This window comes from Gambusia affinis, linkage group LG19 (genome assembly GCF_019740435.1).
Source record: "Gambusia affinis linkage group LG19, SWU_Gaff_1.0, whole genome shotgun sequence".
Lineage (NCBI taxonomy): Eukaryota > Metazoa > Chordata > Actinopteri > Cyprinodontiformes > Poeciliidae > Gambusia > Gambusia affinis.
Window position 1 is genome coordinate 14264708 of NC_057886.1, and position 25927 is coordinate 14290634.

The window sequence follows — 25927 nt, forward strand, 5'->3', positions numbered from 1 at the left end:
ATGTGTGTTCTGCCCTCATAGTTGCACAGCACAGTCCCCCCCAGATGTTGTGTGCTGCAATGGCATCTCTAAAGCTCTCCATTCGCCCTGGCTCCTGCACAGCAGCCTGGCTTAATGGCACAGAAGCTAGTCTCATAAAATCACATACAGTTAGGACCAGCGCAGGCTTCCAAAGCAAGCATGGAACAAACAGGCATGCATAAGTAAATCCTGTTCCTTTGCCCACATAAAAGCACACACCCATTGCCAAGGACAGAATAGTGCAGCTGTTTCTACAGGTAAGTAGGACAGGGAGATCTGGAGAAAGTGGTCCATAAAGAATTTGGTAATCACTAAAGAAGAGTAGAACCCAAAGTGAACAGTTTGCTTTGAAGTATTTCCTCAAAACTAACAGCATGGCCAATAGGAGAAACTGTCAGCAGGTAATATTTCTAATGTATATGTATATGCTCTATGGAAAGCTGAGTTGTTCTACTGTAGGGCTGCAGAGCTAAAAAGGTTGACTTAGAGCTGGAGAAACATGAGCTGCTGTTCACAACAGATCCAGAGACCAGTGGACTGATGAAGATCCAAAAGGACTTAGGATCTGCTTTCATTCTGAGTGTTCACCATCTGCTTGGAGGAAAAGAGAGCCCATAGAGTAGCAGAAAACTCTGTCAAGTGACAGATGAGACAGTGCAGCAGAAGTGTGTGCGGGTGTGTTTTATGTGTGTACTGATGCATACAGTGTTTCAGTATTGATCCTCAAAGCAGCTCCACTTTCTGAAAGAAGATCTGTCTAATGAGAAAACACACATTTACCCATACACACTCAAAACAGAACACAAAGTAGTTAAAATACTAAAAAAAAAGCCAAAATCATAATTATTCCAGGCAGCTGCATAGTTTACTTATGTGTAAATCAAATTATCCATCCAGTTTCCATCATTACATAGTTCTACCCAGGCAACGTCCAGGAACCAAGGATGACCAATCCTCTCATCATACCTCACTGCTTTGTCACACATAAGCCTGAGAGGTCTAGACTTTCCACATCACCAAAATAACTCAAAGACATGTTGTTTAGTTTCCGAACAACCGTAAAATGAAACAAGATGTCAGCAACTGATATAACTGCCAAATTACATGCTAAGTCTGAAAACCTTCCAGTATTATTATCACTTATACACAGTCTAATTATATGTAAATTATGTCTAAATAATAAAAAAAAGTATGCTATTTTTTCATTAACTATAACTAATTAACTAATCTTGGTTTTTATGCCATTAGGTCGAAAGGTGGCTTGTACACTAGCATCAATGAAGCTAGCTATAGTAGCACTAGTCAATTGCGTTAGATGATAGTACAATTTTAAAATATTCCACAAACAGCCACAGTATTGTTTGAACAGTCATTAAAAGCTGCTATTAATTTGATGTTGGTTACAATTGTGTCACATTACTGTGCTTCCTGTTTATCTTCTTTTACTGCTGTTGCTGTTGTGTAAAAACATTTTGTCAACATTGATGCCATAAGTGAAAGGAATTTCTGCTCCATAAAAACTCTACAATGCTGTTGCTTTATCTACCAATGGGCAATTAAGTTTCACATAGCCTGTTAAATTGTTTTGACAAATAATGGCCTCGATATGTCTTTATTGACAGACTTTCTATTTCTTATTATGGATGAGTTGTGTGTATTTCAGTAAGGGTGCAAGCAAAAACAGCCTTTAAAGTCAACAACAGGAAGGCTAAATGGAGTACAGCCAAGCTGCTCTGTTTTTTTCTTCCCTTTGAGCTTTCGACTTGTGTTATAAAACATGCTTTATTTGGAAATATTGACATCCTTTTGGAAATCTGAGAGTTAAGGCAATAACTCTCCATTCACAAGGGGAAAAAAAGACTAATTTTTGTAATGCTAAATGTGTTAACCGCTAAAATTGGATGATGCTGGCAAAATGTAATGTTTTTTGTCAAAATATTATGAAATAATATATACACCAGCAACTGCTTTGTCAGACACAAAACGTGAAATCACCTCTTCTCTTAATATCAATAATGAATGACCAATTATACTGTAATTTCAAGGCTAGAAAACTGTTTTGAATCTTTATATGTTCTTAAAATAAAGTTCTTAAAGTGAAATCTAAATAGGCCAATATTTAGTATTGGGAGGCAAAAGCTAAGAACCAGAAATTAGAAATCTGCCACCAAATTCTGACTGTTGTAAGAGTTTCGTCTTCTTGATATTGTAACATTTAATTGTCCAAACCTTCTGTTCACAAGACATAAGAAAACCTTAGGAGGACAGAAATGAGTCACCATGGTTATACAAACGAGGATGATGGAGGACCATCATCAGCATAGCTATTTTGTTTTGTTCATGCTTATGTTAACATGCAAAGTAATCATAAATTTACTTGTTTGGTAAGCTGAATGTTTTTATTTTTTTATTATTATTTCTCCAGCGATGCAGTTTTCCTCAAACACACCTAATGTGTAACTTTAACACTTATATAAAACACCTTGAAGTGCATGTAAGAACGAAGAAACCTTAGGGTTTTAGTGAACCCTGACTAACCTAGTAAGCAATCAGCGAAGAAAAATGACAAAATTCCAGGAAATTCCTGTCAATGATTTCTCTGACCTTCTGACTGCTGGTGAAACTTGCAAGGACGTCTGTATTACAGCCCAAACAAAAACAGAAAATATATTTGTGCCGCATTCCATATTTCGGCATTTTGATAAGACGTGTATAGACAGAAAATATCCAAGTAATTCTATTGAATTCTATTGACACTGGATTAAGTGTTTCTGTTTGTTATTATATGAATTGCAGTCAAAGACTTACAAGCATTGTTGTAACTGAAGCAGGTGGATCTACAACACCAACAGACAAGTACAGCAGTTGAGACAAGATGGACGGCTGCAATGCAAATGCCCAGGGATGAGGTAGAATTAGGCACCTGCATCATCCCACTCCATCCCCGCACCCCCACATGCTGCCCTCTCATCTGCCTGCCACTCTGTTTCCTCTCTCGTTTCTTTCATACAATCTCTCCACCACACAACTCCTTTGATTGCCGTTTCCCGTGGGCATGCACGCTCACACACACACATACAAAAACAAATACAACACATGCATGCATAAAATCTCAAATGCAGCCCTTCCCCACTGCTCAGAGACAGTTGTGCCAGCTGAGTTTTGATTTAGGAAGAAAAGTTGCCTCTACAACAAATAATGACAGCCACTCGAGGAACAGGCGGCGCACCATTATCACACGAAAACACACACACACAGTATAAGGGAAATGCTAAACTTTAAAAATAAAACATGCAAAAAAGAAGTCTTTATAGCAAGTTTAATCACATATACACACAGGCAGCCACCCACACATAGCCAACACGAGCGCACAAGTGTGTTCACACACCCTCCCATTATGCTGTATAACCAAAAGGCATTCAGCCATTTCAGCAGCGTTCTGAGAGGCAGCCAAGTAAGAGGTCTGTCAGTGCATTAGCCAGCATGTAATCATAGCCCAACCTCACTGCAATTAGAACTGGTTCTAATTCTTCACTGGAAGCACTGCCTTGTCCCACCGCTAATAGTTTACTTTACTCCAACAGCTGACAGACCCAACCCTGCCTCTCCTGGCATGGCTTTTTAAACTCGCACACACTCAAGCACCCACGTACGAGCTAGCTCGCAAACACATCCACAACTGTGGCTTGTCTGTCACCACGGGAGATCAAAATGGATCCTGGTAATAGTCCCCCAGCCGTGTCCCACTTGTGCCACATCAACCCTGTGAGTGTGGACCACAATTCACTTCTTAAAGTATGGTGCTTTGCAAAAACTCTCGTACTCCTGGAGGTTTTCCACATTTTGCTATGTCCACAAATGCAAACTTCCAACAGATTTGCAAAGTTTTGTGTGATCATGAAATGGAAGGAGAATAGCATGTTTTAAAATGATATTTACATATAAGAATTTGTTTGCAATGCATATGTGCTAAAGACTGTAAGTGTCCCCTTTTATGTTTTTTCTAATGGTTTTAAATTGTAGTTAAGCATGGACTTCGGCTAGGCTATTGAAGAGAATGACCAGACTTCAATTTCCTGTATTTACATTTATGTCTAACTTGGACCAGAGTCCCTGATGTGCTTAAGAAATCCCCACGCCAACCATGATTTTCTGATTGTTTTGTTGCATTTTCAATATGACCCAAAAATTAAATTTTGTTCTTATCTGAACAGAACCCCTCATTCTGCCGGTTTGTTGCAAATCTACAAACTCTGACGCAAGATTTCTGCCATATAGGCCAAAACTAGTATTTGTTCTGTGAACAAATTCTCCCATTTGAGCAAGGACTCTCTGTATTTCTCTTAAGTAACTGTGACTTATTCTCTGAATATCACATAAAATTTCAATAAAACCCTATTAAGTTTATAGAGGCAACGTCACAAAATGGGGCAAATTTTCAAGGCTTGTAAGAACTTTATTGGCAAGAAACTGTAAATGTTTCACAAACATGACAAAGAGAAACAACCTCAAATCATGAAACAATTACAAAATAAGTGAAAGTCTGAAAACTCCCGGAAGTTCCTCGCAGAAAGAGGCAGGTGTGAGGGGGCCAGGTGGTAAGAAAGAGCCGCACTGGGAAATTGTCTAATGAAGACTGAGGAAGAGGGAATGCTCCAAATACTGATGGTATTGCTATTAGCCTGTGAGCGTGAGGACTTGGGTGTCACTTCAAAGCATTCCCCACTATTAATCAGAAGCTATCCAGCCCTCCAGAATAGGCCCTGCTGGCTCTGCTGCTAAACACCCCTCTTAACATCAACACAATGGAGCTATCATCGCGCCCGTTACGCTACGCCTTGGCCAGACAGCACACCTTTATCTCGGCATTTACATTAGAACCTCACAGCCAATTAATTTACCTGCCACGTCTCAGCCTTAAGCACGTGGAGTTGGCAGTGGCAAGGTAGCACACACAAGTGTACATTTCAGTGGTGCGCTGGTTTGTGTGTTACAAAGGGAATGGGGGGAAGGGGGAGTCCACCTGGCTCAGGTTGCACCCAGCAGGCTGTGGGTTTGGCCTTGGGGGATCTTTATGAAAGCACCTGCAAGAAGCTGCAACCACAACACCACCAGCCCAATCCCTTCCTGAGCTGGCTCTCACCTGCCATCCCTAGGCCGTGGCTTAGCTTCTCCCCCACCCCCCGCCCCCTTAATGTTTCCCCTCCAGGCAGCCCTGGCAGACAACAGCAACTCAGCAACTCAGCTGGATATCAGCAACCAAGACTGAAGATTAATTTCCACCTTGGCACTGTCTCTTTAGCACTAGATACATTAGATACAATGCTAATCCATAACTTCTACTCATTCTCTTTTACTTATGGCTGCTGCAAGGGACAGTACTTTCTCTCTGTTTCTGGAAGCAAAGTAAGAGCCCACAGGACAGAGGTGAAGTATTTCTTTTCTTTTAATCAGGGTAGTTGCCTATTGGCTCTCTAATAAAGGAAGTGTCATCTTGTAAATCTGCACATTCATGTTATACAAAGATGAGAGGGTTTACAACACAAGCTGCTCTCCCCCTCTAAGTGTCCTCTTGTACTGTACTGAGAGACTGCAGACTTTAGCGGCGCTGAAGGGATGAGATAACTGCTCACTGTTGTGAGAAAGGGCTGTCAAAGCTTTGTTTTTTTCCTCCTTTTCCTTTTTTTCTCATTCTCTCTAAAGGATATAAAAAAGCTGGAGCGGCATTTGCAGAAATAGTCCTGTTTCTATAATTAGAAGTAAACAGATGAACCAAACTCTCAAGCTTTCTCTGTCCCACTGGCCCCACGGCCTCCTGGGAGGCAAGATGTGTGAATCTGTGTGACATGCTTGTGCAGAGTGCAAGTGTGTGTGTGTGCATGTGTATGCGTGTGTGCCCGTGTGCATCTTTTCTGTTGAGATGCACCAGTAAGTATATAACAGCATGTGACAGTGTGCATCTAGTCTTGATGTCGCTTTGCACTGTCTGTCTGTCAGTCTGGTTGCATGTCTGTGATTTTTCTCCGTCTTCACCACACACACACACACACACATGCATATGCGCAACCCCCCCCCACCCCCCGCACACACACACACACACGCACACACCCACACACACACAAGAGTCTATCCCATCCCCCCACCTCGATTCTTTCTCCCATCCCCCTATAGGTCACTGGATAGGCACAGCAAGACGAGCTAATATGAGCTAATATGCATGAACCAACAGCAGACAAACACACATCTGTTGCAGCAGAGCCAGTTGTTTGCCCCACATCTCATGCTGTATTACAGAGAGGATGCAGTGTAGCCTAGTGGTCATAACAGGCAAAGAGGTCCAGATGAAAGAGAAATGCAAATCGGTGCTAAAAGTTATCATTGAAGGACCCTTTTTTCTGACATATAGCTTCAGTAAAAACAAAGTATCTGTTTCCTTGTTTCTAGACTAGAATTTTAGGGGGTTTTTATACAGCTAATATTTACCAGGTTTAAAGTAGTTTTAATCCATAATCTTCATCCATGACTACAGTTTTGAGAACTTTGGACAGGGTAAAAGAGAATGTGGACATAACTGGAGGTTAAAGATAGGGGTAATCAAAACATATCTTAGTTAATAAAAGTTAAAGAAGCTGAAGAAATCTGTGAAAACTGTCAAGTTTCCTTTCATTTGACATCCAGGCATCTGGCTCGATGGTTTCAGGGCACGTATTACACTGGAATTCCTGATGTTAATCATCTCAATATGGAATAAAGGCCTTCCACACCCTTATTAAGTATGATGCATCTTGATTTGATGGCAAATCTTTGTACATTTGCAGCAGTACTTTCCAAGGTTCCCATGACAGTGCAATTATCCAATTATCAATGCAATTATAAGATTAACATCTGTACACACACTTTCTACTTACTGTTAGCAGTAAAGATAAACAGATAAATTGACTAGAATCAGTTGACTTTCAGCTTGACTTGACAGGCATCCATCCAAGTGAAAACTCAAGAATTCAACTTTTTTATTGCTGAATAAAAAGTAGAATTTGTATTCAACTTACAGGCTATACAATATTGCCTGTATTGTATTTACAGGCAATACCTAAGTGCTAAAAGGATGCACCAACCCTTTTCAGACTGGATGTCTATTACTGACTGAAGAAGACTCAAAATTAGATATTTTATGTATCAGTGAGGTGTTGTAATATAAAGTTGGGAGAAGAACAATGGGCATAAAAAGTAAACTGTGCTTATGTTGGCTTTTCATTTAGACTGCTACAATGATAATTTTCCCTTTAGTGTTTTGTATTTTTGCAAATTTGATCACTTTGTACCTCAAACCTTTTGTTGCACTGGCAATGGTGTGAATTGGCATAAGGTCAATTGCAGCAGATACTTATAAAGGTGGAGTCACAACAAAGTTGCTTTAATTTATCGGTTGGTCATGTATCATGCTGTGTGTTAAAATGTTGGATGCATTTTTTGATATCTTGGTTAGGATAACTTTCTACATTATCAAAGAAATACACACAATAACTGTTGTTTACATTTCGTAACATTAACCACTGTTAACTGACTGAGACAGTTTAAGATGTCTCCATAATATAGGAATCCTAAAATTCAGGCCTCAAGGGCTGGTGTCCTGCAGGTTCAAATCAAATGCTGAGGTCATTAGCAGGACTCTGGAAAACTTGACTGTAAGGTGGGGAAATAATTCAGCCATTTGATTGAGGTGCTTGAACCAATGTCTACAAGTTGCTGGACACCAACCATTGAGGCATGGATTTGATGAACCTTGCCATAATTGCCTTTTCTCTATTTTACAATATTAGCAAAACTCAGTTTTACAGCAAATGTGATGTCAAATTTGCTTCTAATACAAAAAAAGAAATGTTTGGAGCATCAAGGCCAGAAATAAATACTGCGAATGCCTCGGGATTCTGTGAATGTTTTCTTTTTCAAACAAAATTCTGTACGATAATAAAAATTCAAGCCTGCAACAATGATCCACACTAACATTTTTCCAGAAAGTAAAAAAAAAACAAAAACTAATTTTTCAGAAAATACTTGCATTTGTTTGAGGTGCATTTCTTGTTAATTTTAATAGCATATTTCAACTTCAGCAGAGACAAACTCGGCCGTTGGAGGGTTTAACAGTGCACCTGTCCCCGCCTCACAACCAACCACAGGGTGTCTCAGCTGTGGAAAAGGAGGCTGGACATCTGGAAAAACCCAAGACACAGACACACACACACATGCAATCCCACCCACCCACAAACCCAAACACTGCCACACATTTATTCATCCACTAACAACACCTACACTAACAAAGGTGTTGTTACACTGACAATAAAGTGACAAAAATGAAGCCATTGCCCCCTTTTTTGTTTTTTTTTTCTTTTTCTTCTTTTCATTGAGCATTCACATTAACAAAATTGGGGAAAAAAAGTAATCTGGATTTTACGCATGAGCCGTTAATGATGTCTAACAGCTGTCACATGCAATACAGCAACGCACTGAGGTGGGCCTGGGGCGGCTTGATGAGAAGCCGCCTGATGTTGGGAGAGGGTCAGAGAAGGAGGAGTAAAAAGAAAAAGGAAACACAGAACTAACTTAGTTGATTTGGGGTAAATGAATCGGTCTATATGCCATTTAGTCAGAGGAAGTGAAATAAAACTACTGAATTCCTAATTCAGCTTCTCGCTTCCTTATATTTAGTTCATAATAGATGAGAGGGCTTTGAAATCCAATGCTCTGAAACCCAATAAAGGAAGGTATTTTCATGTCCGTCACTCTCACCTGTAGATATTCTTTGTGTTGGACCTGTGTGCACGCCCTACGCTCGAGGCGAGGGATGTGTTGCACTGTGCCACATGGTGTAACTTTGGGGAGGAAGCAGTTTGAAGAGCAAGTATCTGTTTTAACATGGCTGCTGAAATTCTCTCTGAAAGACAGATCGCAAACAGTTGGAGAAGTTTTCCTGATGACCCGAGAATTTTCTGAAACAGAGGCAGAATACATTTTTTGATTTGATTTATAAACATACTAGAATGGAAAGAAAAAAATGTGTACTGAAAAAAATGTCCATGGCTTCATGGATACTTGAGTATACTGAAAACATTTTACTCTTGTAGAAAAAAGCTATTCACGATTATGTCAAGGGCTATATGCCATTTAGTCATTGTTGAGAGGGTTACCTCTCAACAATACCTAACCAGACTTGCCAAACGTTACAGTTTGCAAGAGTGTAGTGTTATGGGGAAGGGGACAGATGGTACCAGCAGTAGCAGCTCCAGGCAAGGTGCTATTTTAGCCAGGTATAGGATGCCAAGCAACGGCGGACTCCAGTGACTGCCCTCCCTGAGCCGCGTCATCTCACAAGGATCCACAAATGAGTCTAACAACAGGCCATGGAGGAGACCAAGTTAAATGAGTGACCTACATCCTGTCATAGCACCTTCTCCAGTTCATCTTACCAAGTTGCCTTTTGAGAACATCCACAAGTCTTTAGAAAGACAGACTTGGAACACTTTTTAGTAAATGTTGGTGTTAGGAAGCTACATAAATATGTTGGACAAGAAAAAAAGTGATGGCATCTTCAACGTGTTATATGGCTAGGAGTTAGTCAGATATGAGGCCATCATTTTAAATAACAGATTGCTGCAGGCTTTTAATACTACCTTAACCACACAAAGTTCAAATTCCTTCAGGTTTACACATGACATTATGTCCTTTTGGCACATGCACCCAGGGAAGCCTAGACCAATGTTCTCTCTGATCCCAACTCCCCAAATGATAAAAAGGAATCCTTTAGTGTCTTATCAATGCAGTTTTTTTGCATTGGTTTACATTACTGAAAGGTGTTATGGTTTGGTTTCAAGGTTTTGATTGGGCTTATGCATCAGAGCCTGACAGCAAAGAATTTAAGGAACCTGAAAAGGACCGAGACTGGTTAGGCCTGAGAATGACAGGGGTTGCAAGCCAACCTTACCAGTGGATACTTGTTCCTGTTTTTGCTAATTCTAGCAATTTAAAACAACCAACTATGGCAAAATTCATAGCCTTGAGATACAATGGTATAATAAATGCAATAAATGTTTGCTCTTTTGTAAGTTCGAAGACAGCTAAGTTTGTAGCTGTTTTCTCATTGTTGTGAAGTAACAATGACTGGGTTACTTCACAAAGTTTTGTCAGTTGAAGTTGTAAAATGAAGATTAGAGTTGGAGACTTGGAGAAGCGTTTGATAGTGCACATGGATGAATGGGACAGTGTTTTCATTGCTTGGCATGACAAAGAAAGTTCTTCGTCATTTAAGTCCATCTACTGAAAGCCGATGAGGCAGGCAAAGGAATCTGGGACCCTCAACCGACGTTACTTTGAATAGTAAAACAATTGCGACTCAGCAGGGAAATAAGCAACAACTAACTTAACGTTTTTTTGCGTGACAGTTAAACCATTTGGCAAGGTTTTACAACAGAATTATTATTATTATTATTATTATTATTATTATTATTATTATTATTATTATTATTATTATTATTATTTTTTTATTTATTTTTTTTTTTTACCATAAAAGTCCACTTTGTTTCTCTGATCTGGAAAAACATGCAAGCTCTTGAAAACAGAGGTCACGATTTATTACCAAGTGAACCCAACTGTGATTCACGTGAGAGAGATTGAAAGTGAACTCAATGGTGAAAGTGACACATGATTTATTGACACATAGGTGATCTAAAAACTTATAAATTGTTGCAATTCCTCGCTCTGAGTCTGTGCAACACCAGCATGTCATACTCTCTTTTTCTTTGCCATTTTTATCTCTACTGCTGCATTCTTGGCTTGTATACAGAAAAACAAGTCTGGATAAGTCACTGACTGGCATGCTGCTCATACTGGGCAGCTTCTTGTGATAAAAGCCAAAATGAGCAGTTGACGTAGCTACATGCCATTGTCCGGACAGTTTGGTCCACCTTCAAAAATAATGCCATGAACATGGATCAAATCAAAATAAAAGTATGACATTTTTCACCATTTCTCTCCTGTTTGCAGCAAGTCCCCTGGACTGCCCCGATCTGAAAGAAACTCTTAATATTCATTAGTACACCATTGTATCCCACTGATATGAAACGTCTCAGTTTGAGTTGCTAAAATCATCTTTAAATAAATCCAATGGATAGCCTTTCACTTCTCTGAGGATGTTTTCCCCTTCCTTCTCCAAACTCATGCCATAAGACATTTTGTCTATTACAGGTAAGATAATTGTTACTGATATCTACTTCACAGAAACTCACTTAAAAAAAATCTGAGCTATGCCTTTGAACAGCACAGCCAAGGATCCTCAAGGACATAAGGTGGGTATAGGGTATGGCACAATCTTTTAAATGCTCACAAAACATGAGCACCAAGGCCTTGAAACAGAAACCTCTCTCTCCTTGAAAAACTGTTAACCACTCACCGAGGTTTGCTAACTCCACCAGAGACACCTATGTTTGTTTTTGAAGGGTCTCCTCAACAATCACAAACCATGGGATAGTCCTGCAATGAGACGTTCAATAAAACTCTCTGTAAAGTTATTTATTCTTCTTCGGGGGGGCAAAAGAAGACAAGACGGCTAACATTTGAAGGGAGTGTATGGAGGCGGGGAGGGTCTAAGATATCCAGCTAGGACATAAAAACCAAGGGAATGACAGGGACATCCTACCAGTAAACAATAAAGGGGGTGGAAGGGACTGTTTTTTATCTTTAACAGCAGCTGTAAAACACACACCAAGCTGGGGTCTGCAACAATGGCCCAGAGGCAGAGAAGGGTAGCTAAAACAGAAGTGGCAGGAAGACCACTGCTTCCCAGACACGAGGGTCTTCCTGCTGGAAAGAAAGGAGACTGAAAAATTGGAGGGCAAGAGACTGGGAGGAAAGCCTATGGAAAGAGGGAAGGACAGATGTAAAGGAAGGAGAGGCCGACGGAAGAAGATGACACAAATATGACCTTTGATTATATGGGGTGTTTAGAGCAGAGCTCTGAACCCCCACGCTGCTTTCACACAGCCACACCTCAGCCAGAGTGGCCTGATCAGAACAATATGGCTGAAAGATGAACCCACAGCCATAAATGCCAGCAGTGGAAGACAGCCCCACTGTGTCTCTGCGCACTGACACTGCCCAACATCTGAATCCAGGGTTTACAGCCAAAGACAAGTCTGTCTCCAACTTTTGCACTGGAGCCAATGGGAGATAAAATTTCTATTTCAAAGTCCTTGTAAAGGAACAGGCCAAATTAAACAGCATTAGATGCATTTAAAGGTCTTACTGTTTCAGGGAGTACACAAAGAGAGGAGCCGCTCCAATGTCACATTCCCAGAACACAGTGCAAGTGAAAACTATAAATCGACCACCTGGCGTGCGTTACAAATGACCGACTTGTAGTAGGTGAAGATGGACAGAGGCAAATGGGAGCTGACAGAATCTCCATCGGCTCTAAGCAACACGGTTCAGCGAGTAAGAAGGTAGAACTGCATGCCGGCGCCCGCTGTAGCCTAATTACCGCCAAACTTACAAGTCTGCGCAACTGAAAAAAAAAAAAAAAAAAAAAGAATATTTTCTCCCATAATATGTTTAAAATTCTGCAACCCTGCTGGGAACGATGCCAAGGGAGAGTGTTGCAGCTGCCGTCACTCTTTTCAACAGCAAAAGGTGTCGGAAGCGCTCGCGATAAATACCTCTGCAAAGTCAGACGAGGCCTTTCATGGAGCCACATCACAAACCTGCCTCTCAGTGCATTTTTACATCAACCCTGAAATATTCATGCTCTTTGTAAAGTATTCATGTGAACTAGTGTGCAAGTTAGTCCCCAGGGAAAGAAAGTGCAGAGAAACTGAACACACTCAGCAAACACCACACACAGTTTGTGTTGTTATGTTGCTTCCACACAGGTCACTCAAAGGAACGCTAATGACCTGGCCCATCAAGATGAACAACCCTCAACCAGTTTGACATCCTAAAACTCCAGACTTGCTCATATTAATTAAGGAGAAATACGTAAAAAGATAAATAAAAATCCAATAAAGTAGATGAAATACAATAGACAGGCTCCAATAAAAAGACATCTCTATTTTCTTTTAATATTATTACTTGAGATGGAACTTGTAATTTGATTAAGACATTCAGATAATTTGCAATTCCTTCACTTTTTGTTGTATTCTAAATGTTCTGAATGGTGATGAGAGGGTCAAATACTAATAGGTCAAATATTTTTTCCTATTTAAGACATGCATCCCAACTAAGAACTCAAAATCTTTGGTCTAGATACATACATTAACAAGAGAATATGCTCTGCTATATCCATTTTCTGTTGAATTCAAAATTACTGTCTCTATAAAAGAACCTGCAGCACGTCGTCTTTTTTTTCCTTCTTTTATTTTGTGACCCAAAGAATAAAAAGTCTGACTCAGTCAAAATTGGAAATGGCAGGTCAGTCCTTAAAGAAAATTGGAAATCGATATTGGAGAGAAAAGGCGTAATTGGTGTATTTCTAATTACTCTTAAATAAATAAATATGTCCGAAAACAAAACAAAACAAAATTATTTTCAGCTTTGAGTTCAAATTACTTCAAAGTAATAAAGAGAACCAGTTTCACAAAAATGCTTATAGTCCACTGAAAACATGAACTTATAAACGAGAACAGTCTGTTTCAACATAATACATCTATTGTTTCAGTGCATCACCACCTGAAAAATGAAAATCATGAATAATTTCAAATTAAGCTCCATCCCTCATCCACCCATTTGCATTATGATGCAAATGTCAAGTGCTTGACATTTTCATATAATATTAAAACAATAAATCAAATAGTGCAAATCAGCTGAATGTAATAGCAAAATAATTTTCATAGAACCCAGTACAGGTTTTGAAATCTTGTGAAGTTATGTCAGGCTGTCCTGTAAGTTAATTTAATCAAATGCAGAAAATGTAAATAATGAAATCATATTTATGTGCAGGATAACAGGGCCGCTTTTCAGTCCCTCCCCATGTGTTGATGACGAAACAAGAAGAACAATAAAGCACCTCTGCTGCTCATTGAACAGTGATGACATTTGGAGGATAGGTCTGCATGTTGATGTTGTTCAATAGGCACGCAACGTCTGATTGGTGTAAGCACCTGCAACAACGTTAGCCTTCATGTTTCCAATGAAACATCTGCATGCAGAAGAAAAAAAAAAAAGATGCACAAATGCAGCAGGCTCTCCGTGGATACATGAGCAATGCCAAAAGCAAACATGTGTGGTGAGAGATGAATGGTGAACAGCACCCATTAATTCTCCTGAATGACTAATTATGCTTCTTGTTTATCTGGATTTATTTATTTTTTAGAATTAACTCACAACCTTCACAAACATTTGATTTGAAAAAATATATATATCTTTAGTCAGCCTGCCACAACACTGTGTACAAGAAATAGATAAACTGATATCTAAAATGTTTGGAAAGATGAGACAAAATACATATAGGAGGTTCATGGTGTTCTTATCCAACTGAACCAGCTACACAAATATTTAATTTTGTATAGTTACAGCCCTTAAAATTACTTTTAAGTGGCTAAATATGTATCCATTTTTTTTATAGAGCTGAGAACCACTCAGATGCATCATAAGCGTCTTTTTAGAAGCTTCATTAGCATATTATCACAGAACAGCATTTTAGAAGGGAAACTGTTTGATGCACTAAATGCATGCTTGACATAAACACAATCTACCTGCAAAATAAAAGCAATTACAACAGCTGCAAAATTTGCTTTTTTCATATACTTTTGTGTATTTTTCATGATAATGCCAAGCTTAAATTAATCTAATGACTAAGATGTGTCAATTGTGGCCCTGAAGTGTTAAAAAATTAATTGAAGCTATAAATATATAGATTTGTTAATGTCTGCTTGGTTGGCGCTATAGTGTGGAATTGTTTTTCTTATGTTTTTTTCCTAATAAATCTGCAGTGTGCAGTCTGAGAGCTACATTTGGACTCTTTTCATGCTCTCCTGTTTGTAAACGTGCTCATTTGGGTTCAGATGATACCTAAGTCACTTGTTAAACCTGACGCATGCACTGTGAACACATTTGCACCCAGACACTTCAAAGCCCAATACAGAATGGGATTTTTCCCCCAGCATTGCTTGTATTCCTTTAACACCCCCATTAGCTTGCATTGTAGAGCAAAGACCTTTCCACCCGAGCTTTATACTTTTAATGTTTGACCTATAGAGGTTTTGGTTAAGCAATGGCGCTGGGGTGACACCTATGCGTTTTACGTGAAGTGGCAGATTCTCCTCAATGCATGCAAGATAGAGAAAACCAGTCCACACATATTGTGTATAAAAACCAGGCCAGGTTCTAGACGGATTCTTTTCTCTCTTTTTTTAATTGCATGGCATTTTAAAATCAAATCACTATTTGTTTCATTATCTTTTGGAATAAGCTTATTCAAGTGTAGATTTAGATTATTCAAAAATCGTCCAATTAGGAGCTTAATGCAAATTTAATTTTATTATATCATTAGTTTATGTTTGAGCAGTTAATTTCTGTCGAAAGTTACTCGCGAGAAGCAAAATCTAATGTTTTTTTTCTGCTTTGCACGACACCACACAATGCCCATATCACATACGCTGAGGTTCCATTCGAAACAAGAGAAACCCCCCATCAAGAGCAGAGAATAATGTCAAAACCTCCGTGGATATTCCACTGACCTGAGTGGGGAGCCATCGGTATGTGTGACGGGTAGTACTTCCCCGGTGGGAAATGACCGGCGTGCTGCACGGAGCTGTGGCCCGAGGGAGCGATCCGAGAGGCGGCTCGGTGCACCAGGGCGCCCCGCTCCGAAAGGAGGTGCGCCGGAGCAGCAAAATCCCGTCCTTCCATTCCGCGGGAATGTTTAGTAATCCGAAATCCGGACGGGGAAGGTCAGTGAAATCGGATGCAAACCCATAAAATAATCCTTTCCCTTCGTTGTCTATGTGTTGCATTCGGTCGATCGCAGGCTTCTCCAGCCAAAAGCGCAGCTCCCGATCATCTTTTCTGTCAGGACAGAGAAATTCAAAGCGACTGTCACAATCAGGAAAATTAAAAACTCAACCACGATGCAACACTCTTACGTTGCACTCTGATTTTATATTTTTAAAAAGGCTCAGTGCCTATATGATAAAATGATTATTTATTTAATTAAAATCTTTCCACTCGTCTTTGCATTAAAGCTTTTGCGAAAAAACAAACAAACTACCAGTTCGAGTGAAATCTCCTTGGCAAAGAAGCCACAATGCATGCAGGCGGCTAGCGAGGCGTCACTGCAGGCTCAGCTTCAGCTCTATTGATCAGCCTGGGATGCATAGACCGATATGGCGAAGTACACGCAAACACATACACGCACACGCACGTGCACAACAAGCTTCTAGTCTTAAAATTTTATATTCTGCACCATCTTTTCAGATAACCAATCCAAATGACATGTCTGCAAATATCACTCCAAAACAATAACAATATTAATATATAATGTGTATTTTTTTTATATAAATTGATTTGCAAAAAATAAAAAAAATTAAAAAAACTACCAGATGATTGTGTTTTAAGAGGGGGAAGATATTGTTTATCCATTTGGGTTAAAATGATGGTACTCAGTCTACATCCCGAGGTAAACAACGCTGCCTTCCGTCTCATGCTCCTTCCATTGTCTCGACTTGATGCAGACGATCTTTCCTGCTTCTGTTATCTCCAATCCCAAACTGTCCACGTTTTACTGCAAATTAATTTTAATCAACGTGAATGGAAAAAAAATATATCTAATATTTTCCTATTTATTTTAATAAAAGATTTTTTAACAAATCTGGTGGATTGGAAAAGAATTAAAAAATATATATTTTAGATATTGTTTCAACTGGAGGGATATTGACGCCTAAATGAACATGAACAGAGTTCATAAGGTAAAAGGACATGTCACAAAGCAAGATAAATATTTATTGTGAAAAAATATCCCTGCTATACATTTGGTAAGATATGCAGCAGCTCTGCATGTGAGTGTGTAGGTGTGTGTGTGTGTATGTGTGTGTTTGCGTGCACACACATATGCACACCCCTGCTAGAGTGTGTGTGTGTGTGTGTGCCTGTATGCGTTGGTGTGTGTGTGTGTGTGTGTGTGAATAACTGCACTCTCACTGTCTTTATCTGACTTGACCTATTTCAGGTCAGGTAATCAAATTGAGTAGTAAATACATTATAGTGACATCCTCTGACACAAAACAAAAAAAAAATGCATTATTTGGTTTAAATTGGAAAACAGTCTTCATAAAATGACAATAAAATATATTTTGCTGTTAAATATGGGAATTAGACATGTCATTCCCTCAGAGAACATTGCCGGTAATTAAAAAGTAAAGCAGGTAATCAGAAGGCAGATGTGGGTTGTATTACCAAATTATTAGGAATATAAACAAGTTGTTTTGTTTTGTTTTGTTTTTTGTCATGGTGTCACTCTGAGGACCCATAGGGCTACTTCTTCAGAAAAAAAAATCCTCTTGCAATAAATTTAGTTATAAAAAATACATTTATGACATTTGTAGCATATGTGAATGACCAAGTATATTGTTATTATAATGACCATTTCATTTCAGTTCTATCATTACTGTCTCCAGGTGGAGTTCACAATTCAGAGCTAATGCAACAATAAAATCGCTCCAAATGCAAGGGGAGGAAAAATCCGTCTCAGCTGAGAGGTTCCTCTGTTAATTTGTGTGCATGCATGTGATTTCACAAGGTGAGACGTTTACCAATAAAAAAAAGGCCACGCTGCAGCATTTAGGTCGTAGGTTTGTGGTCTGGAAGGGGGAATCCAAGGTGAATGGCCGCCCGTCAGGGAGGACTGCCTTTGTCTTCACACTGAGAAAGCGCTTTGCAGTCGGCCATTACCTCCCCCCTCGCCATGCTGTTCCTTCCATCCTGTATTCCCCAGGAATGAGCGAGGAATAAAATAGTTGACGCATTTACGAGAATTATGAGCAGCTACACCTTTATGCGGTTCAAAATCTGAATTTATCAGTGTTTTGGTTTGGTCCGTTTTTCAAACGAGACGATACGGCTTCGCTTACCAAATAAATAAATGTTTCGTTTTTATTTTTAAATTTTCAAAAATTAAAAGTGTAGAATTTTGACGACTGTCAGCTGCATTTACAGATTACCCGCGTGTGCTAAACAAATTATGATTTATGGGTCGGGTCTTGAGAAAACAAGCCGACCTCCGCGGATGAGCTGGCCGGCAGAGAGTGCTCCTTAGCCGGTCGCGTTTGGGCATGCATTCCGCTCTCCTCCCCGGTAAAACCTAGCCTCTCGGAATTTGTAACAACCTATCGCAATTTACGAACACCACAATTTAGTATAATTTACAAATAGATTATATAAATTCAAAATCCTTCTTACAAACCTTTATTTTTAACTATTATCCCCCCTAAACTATAGATGAGTAAATGACAAATACGTAGGTGAAAAAATCTCTAAGAAAATGGATGGTAATTACAGAAACTGTATCATGCAATAATAATAATAGTAATAATAAATTTAATAATAAATTAATGGCTATTCCAGAGGATGGACACATCCTGCTTTGTTATTTGGAAAATTGTAACAATGTGCTGTGTGTAATGCACAGCATGTCACATCCAGAAAATTTGGACAAAATACAGCCTCAGTCATCTCATAGCGAGGGGCCAGGCCCTAAAATGTTTTTATTAAATTAAAATATAAAAAAAATATCAAGTATATAAAATTACTACTTACTGGTGTGTTAAATCCTTGCATAACAATAAATTCTAAAATCACAAAACTCTGGGACAGAAGGTGCAAGTGCGACGCCCATTTAAAAATCAGAATCTGAGATTAGTGTGGCTAGAGTGGAATATCTCCATCTGAGGCTGTGCAGTAGTCTGCTGCTTCAGTCTGTGAAAGCAGAGGCCAGTGGGACTGGGGCTTCCGGCCTGGCTGGATTGCGGCTCGGATCTCCAAGCAGCGGTTTCTCTCCCGATGCAACTGCGCACCTCGGCGTCTCTGGGGCAGGGTAAACACGCCCTCCCATTGGTTGGATAAGTGCATGTTAATGGATTCGTGCCGGCCGCCCTCAGATTCGGTGGCCTGCGATTGGCCCGCAGCGAAAGCCAATGCCGTGCTGACTGACGATGGCAAACTGAGTGAAAAGCGCCAGATTTAAAGCGTCGTAATGGTGAGACTGTTCACAATGACGCTCAGTGCATCAGACCACAACCTAAAATGAACTATGAGGTCAAGCAGAGGCAGGGAGGGAAGGGGGAGAGGAAGGGGAGTTGGATGAATGAGGCCAAAACACAGATTAGATATATTTTTGGATGTTTATTTTACAAAGAAAAATCTTGCAGTATAAAGAAAAAATAAACCAAGTAGATTTAACTCAACATGGCTCAGTGGGGGTGGGGAGGATTCATTTTTTTTAAGTAAATCTTGAATCTAATCAATATTCAGTCATTTGGAAATCAATTTGTGCATTTAATGTAAATAGAAAATGGATATGGCTGACTGCAAAATCCAAAGCGCTCACCACAACCCTGCCATTCTCCATAAACCTGCCCAAGGCATAAGCAAGCTAAGCTAGAGAACCCAGAGCAGCAGCGGCCCTCCTTTTCTCACAGAACTTACATCTCATACCTTCATATTTGTTGTGCTTATCAAGAATGAGGCTTTTTAAAATTTGCTGGGAAGAACATCAGTTTAAAAAGATTTTAAAAGTTTTATAAATTTAAAATTAGGATTTTGAGCTGGGTCTTGAAAAAAGATTCAAGAAAAACTGATTCGGATTATGACCAAAGAGGAATCATAGAGTAAAATCATCAGTTTGTAAATAAATCTGAATAAATAATTGACAGTTTGCTTGCAAGTACAACTAAATAAACAAACAAATTACTCCTCTCACACATTAGCGAGACCTGGTATTAAGTTGTACACCCAACATGACTGCAAGACCAAAATAGTAGTTCAGAGAAATAAAATGCCTGCACAGTTTATTTACTTCTATTTGTTTAAAGATTAATCTGACTAAGAGACTCAAGCAAAACTGATTCTGTGGTGTGGCCAATTTAAATGTTGGTTAACTGGTAAACCATAAAACTTGGGTGCTGTCCACAAAAGAACATTTTGTTAGTTTCAAAACCACCCACATCCACACGGAATCGTTTCCAGGTATGTTTTTAACCACCCTCAATCACTGAGAAGATCCCAAAACTTTCTTTTTACTTTATTTTGGAAATAGCACTAATCATGGACTATGGGGCAAGCACATAAAGCCTTAGTTTATTGGTAAACACAACAAGGAAACGCATCAGCCTTCTCGTTTCAGCCAAAATGTTTAACATACAGAGGATTACTTGAAGTTGAATAATGAGGTTCAGCAGCAGCTTCAGCACAACCATGAACATGTAATCCGCTATTGTTGTTGTTTGGTATGACACATACGATGTGTTTGGGGTTATAGGTCAGGTTAAATATTGAGCTAATATGTCAGTGTTTTCACAAAATATTTATTTTCTCTGTCCAGATCAAACTTTTACTCTGGAACCCATTAAAAATAAAAAAAATAAAAACAACATTTAGGATTCCCTATAACATTGTAACCTTGTGGAGTGAGGCACAGATAGAGAAAAACTATCCCATTTTTGAAAAAAATTTTGCCATATGGACGGGGATTGAGTCTACTGAATGCACAGCATAAATTTCCATCCACCCCATATTTGATTGGACATAAAATTTAAAAAAAGCATTTCTAACAAAAAAAACCCCAAAACATTTATTCAAATAATTGTGCCACCCTGTGACACAGTGGCACCCTAGGCATAGAGCCGTACCCATATCAAAATCTTTCTTGCTTTCTGAGCCGGCTGCATTTTGTTGCCAATCAAAAATAATTATAGAGCAATAGAGATAATGGCAATCATTAAAATAAAATGAAAATGTTAACTCCTTCCAACTTAATTTTACAGTCTAAATCATAGCCTTTATATTCTTTGGTACAGGATGATCTTTTTGTAAAATCCTTAAGTGGTGGCATTTTGGCTATCTTGTGGCTTCATTTTTTGCACTTGTAATATACTATTTAATAAACATTCATAGTTGTATGATGCATTTATTTTATATAACTTGCTTCACAATACAATCTTGTTTGCACAAACAGTACTCTCCATAATCCCCTTGTCTTTTATATTACTCTTTATTTTTCTTCCAAGCAATCAGACTTTCTAGTAATATTTTAAAGTGGATTTTTAGGCATTTTCCCATTTAAAGGTCATAACATTTTGCTTAAGTTTGATCTGGAGTTTTCTGGGAGTTCACCAGAGATAAATGCTGGGGCATATGCCTCAATAAAATAGGTCTGGCAACACTTATGGAGATATTCCAAGATTACTAGGAGGCTCTGTGGCCATTCCTGACTTGGATAAATCAAGCTTTATCTCTTTGCATAAAATGTATGCATATTGTGGAATTCTAAACAAATATATTGCTTAAGTGAAATATATATATATATATATATATATATATATATATATATATATATATATATATATATATATATATATATATATATATATATATAATTTTTTTTTCAGCTATTCTAGTAAATGGAGAGTTAAAGATGTTTCAAAATGTTGTTTTTTCATATGCTCAGGCACTGGGGGATTTTTGACAAATACTTTCTAAACTAATCTGCTTAAAGTCTGCGATGAATCATTCAGACAAGACAGCAAACCCAATATCTCTCGATATGTTATTACCATGGACTTTGGTTATTGCTCCTAATGTTTACAAATGAATCCCCGACTTTTGTATGTGGTGATCTGATTGGTTGGCATGGCGCCAGAGCATTGTCAGTCATAGATTGTAAACAAGACTGTGATTGGCTGTTAGCCAGTCCGCATTGGGCTGTCCGGGGAGGGGAAAAAAAGCAATAACTGGCCCCACCGTTTCAAGGCGTCCCTGGTTAGATGATGAAAGGGGATAAAATGGGACAGTTTCAAGGCGCCCTATAGGCGGACCCACATTGGCCCTGAAGCCATATGAGTCAAGCGTGAATCAAAGGGAATGCTGCATAGAGGGAGAATTTTTAGGTTGGATATTTAAAATAATCCAGGCTATAGTTTAAGTGTAAAGGTGGACCAGCAACGCTTTTATCTCTGTTTATATTTGTTTGAAAAAAAAAAGAGAAAAAAAAAGAAAGAGGTGAAGCGAAGAATTCAGGGCTAAAGGAGGCTTCACGTGAGGGCGCTGGGAGAGAAAACAACTCAGTCTGTGGATCGCCCTGCTTTAATGGAGGAAATCTGCATGGAGTCTTTTCACCGTGTTAAAATGGGTCTGCATGAGGTTTGTCGTTGTTTGGTCGGTGCGGTGAAAATAAAAACCAGCGCAATTTGTTAAAAGTCAGACTTTTTTTTCTCATGCAGTTAATCGGATGATGGCGTTGCATGCTGTTTGTAATAATAGTCGCGGTTTGGCTGTTTGTCCGTAATTTCGAGGGGTACAGAAAAGTAAATACTGTACTTTTTTGAAATGTGAGTTTTTGTCTATTTATTATTTTCATTGTGTATGACTTGATTGCTAAAATTATGAGGGTTTTAATGTGTTTGGAAAAGAAAAAGCTACATTATTGCATTTTGTTTTGGTTTCTGTGACGATGAATCACAAAATAAAAAAAAGTAGCCCAAAAAAATGTATATTATATATAGTTTAATTGTATAGGTGAAATCTGGGACAGCATTATTTGCTTTAAAAACCTCACAAGATGAAGTGAATAAATGCAGTGCAGGATCATGATGTGTGTTTGATTTCTGACATGTAATAGTATTATATTTATGTATTTAATTCTTCACTTCATTTGTTATTCACAGAACAAAATTATATATATATATATATATATATATATATATATATATATATATATATATATATATATATATATATGTATGTATGTATGTATGTGTGTGTGTGTGTGTGTGTGTGTGTGTGTGTAAAAGCCAGCATATAAATTAAATATTCCCCTTTTTTGCTCAAGATCCCCTCTATCTTCTCAAATGTTGGTTGAGATTTTTTTGTATTTGGAAGGTGCTGGAATTTTTTCAGCTGTCCATGAGCTCTTGTCAAATGAGTGAATGAGTGGATCCAGTGCAGAAGAGAAAAAGGAGGCGGTTAACCGGTTAGCTGCACATTTAGGAACACACAATGATGCGTATGCTTGCATGCACACCCACACGCAGCAGACTTGCTGATAATTAATACGAAGTGAGTGATTTCTTAAGAAAAAGACCAGTTTTATGACAAGGATTGTCCTTGATCAATGAAGCATTGATGACTGACAGTCTCTGCCTCCCACCCACATCTACACATGGATAAAGGGGACTTGGATGTTTAGGTGTAGACAAATTCATTGTCCTTGATTTCAAAGTATAAAATTACCTGTAAACTATTGGAGTATAATGAAAATGGTTGATTATATGTTACTTTTGACTACAAGGGGAATCTTCCTTGCCAATAGGGTTAGGATGAGGGTATGACTCATCATTCCAGTCTAAAACGCTTACCTGATTTTAGATAAAAATGACAAATGATTATCTGTCAAAATATAAAGAAATTAAAAGAATATCCACAATTGATTGTTTGACTAAATATATATATATATTTTTTTTATCAAGTTACATCCCCTATCTACACGAAGTCTGGAAAAGAAAGCGGATAACATTCGACATGATTGTGCTTGTGTGAGTGTTTGTGCATGAATTAAAGTGGTGTAATTTACTATGGAGAGATATATTTGGAGATTACGTAACACTGAGGAGAAATGTTTGTAAGATACACTAACTCTTTATTTGTTGCTATGCTTATTATGGATTGGCATAATCTAAATCTGTGCAATGGGAGGAGGTAAGTTCTTGGGCATTTGTGGGAGAGGAGGGGGGTCCTACACAATAACTGCTTGAATTGTAGTGGCATATGGTATAACCAGAAGCCTACCGAAGACCGGCAGTGTATTTAAAGCTGCGCCCTGCATGGATCTGCCTTCCCTTTATTTTATTCATTATTTTAAAAACATGATGATTTTATTTTTAGGTTATTATAACTTAAATGTAACACTTACAAAAGGGCATCTGTAATACATTGCTGTGTAGGTACTGTGCCAGAAGACAATTCGTTTATTCATATCATATGTCCTGTGACTGGAAACAAAAGATCATTGGAAGCATTGCCAGCACAGCCAATGTATACAATGGAAAGACAGATCAGGGCCTAGACACACTCGCACACGCACCCACACACTTGCACACACACATTAAACTAAACAGGAAATATTATTTAAGTAATATAACTTGTATTAATTATTTGCATTGCAGTTGATAGATATCTTCTCATTTGATTTTCAGTTTTAAGAAATAAACATTGTTTACTTAACCCCTAAATTACCAGAGTATTATATAGATTTCCCCTCTGTGGCATTGTTATGGGAATTTCCATGCAAATTTTCTATGCCTTTAACATAGCACTTTCATACACTCTTTTTTTCTGATCGTTTAAAGCCGTGCTAATAAAAGAGATGAGTTTTGCCACTTTGACAATATTTAGATCAACTTAACCTACAATCTTTAAGTCTGATCATGATGTCTTGCAGATGTTTTGCTACGATAAAAGCCTTGTTTTACAGAGGACAAGGCATTTTTGTGTGGAGTGATTGATTTCTCACACAGCTGTAGGTTGGAGAAGCGTTGCAAAGGCATCAGATAGCTGAACCAGCAGCAGCGATGAAGATCATCTTTGGACTCTTTGAAACAGGTCTGCTAATACTTAAGTATGCCTATGGAAAGCCAGATAAGTTGATTGGGCATCTTATTTTCAATTACCCAAGCTTCTGAACTTTTGCACAACAGCCTGGAGAATTATCAAGGCTGCTTATTTGCAAACTTCTCCAAAGATAAAGCAATACGACATTATTTTTGGGGCTGAAAGGTGCAAATAAACATGAAAGCACAAAATTTTCATGTTTGGAAATACATGAAAATTTCCAAACATGAAATTTAGTGCATAGCCTAAATTGCATAGTCAATTTAGGCTATGTACTCTTAATCTCCCTAAAACATATTAATGCAAATTTGATTTATTTGAAGGATTAACAAGATTATCAGAAAATTTCACACATATTTCACAAACCGAAATAGGGTTTCACCTTGAAACTATGATTTACAGCAACAGATAGAGGTCTTACATGTTAAATGCAACAAAAAAGCCGATGCAAATCTAGGGTAAGAAACATCACAAAAGGTTGGTATTAATAAAAAGTACCTTAATTGCTCCTTTGCTTGAAGAAATAAAAATTAAAATCTCAAAGAAGAGCATGTTTAATACTAGAAAATCAAATTAGAGCTAAGTAGTGGAAACAGTGCAAAACTCCAACCTCACTGAAAACTGTTGCTGAATCGCAGCCTCCCGAAGAATGATCAATATGTATTCAGTTATTTACGCCTTCCTGCACGGCAAGCTGTTGCTTTGATAACGTGTAGCTTGGTTGAGAAGTAATTAAAAGGCTTAGCGTGCACTGAAGTTGGGACATGTTAACATGTCATTGACTCTGAAAACAAGCAGAATAATCTGAATAAAATGAAGCATTCATGCAATGCCATCCAATTTAGGGGGTTAATGGTTAAAATAATAAAATGAACAACACACCTTCCCTTCTGTGTGTTTCTCCCTGTCTTTGTTTCAAGCTTCTATAAATCTAAACCCATCATCAGTACAACAAATCAGTTTATGTGACATGTATATTATTTTGCGAATGATGCATCCAATTAAAAATGTCCTCTGCAAGACCTAAACCAGTTTTTCTGGTAGC

At 38.4% G+C, this 25927-nt stretch overlaps 1 protein-coding gene across 5 annotated transcripts in view; it reads right to left on the bottom strand.

Annotated features, from left to right (window-relative positions):
• The window catches only part of LOC122821699 (BAH and coiled-coil domain-containing protein 1), a 73749-nt gene extending 54662 nt beyond the window's left edge, over positions 1 to 19087 (bottom strand). For 4 of the 5 annotated variants that reach the window (XM_044099833.1, XM_044099832.1, XM_044099834.1 and 1 more), the window contains exons 1-2: positions 16274 to 16366; positions 15744 to 16071 (exon numbers count right to left, since the gene is read on the bottom strand). In XM_044099833.1, the coding sequence (XP_043955768.1) occupies positions 15744 to 15915 (172 nt within the window). In that variant the 5' untranslated portion in view covers positions 15916 to 16071; positions 16274 to 16366. Of the gene's footprint in view, positions 1 to 15743; positions 16072 to 16273; positions 16367 to 18816 lie in introns of those variants that run through there. The other variant, XM_044099831.1, reaches the window with a different exon arrangement.
• Positions 19088 to 25927: the final 6840 nt, after the last annotated feature.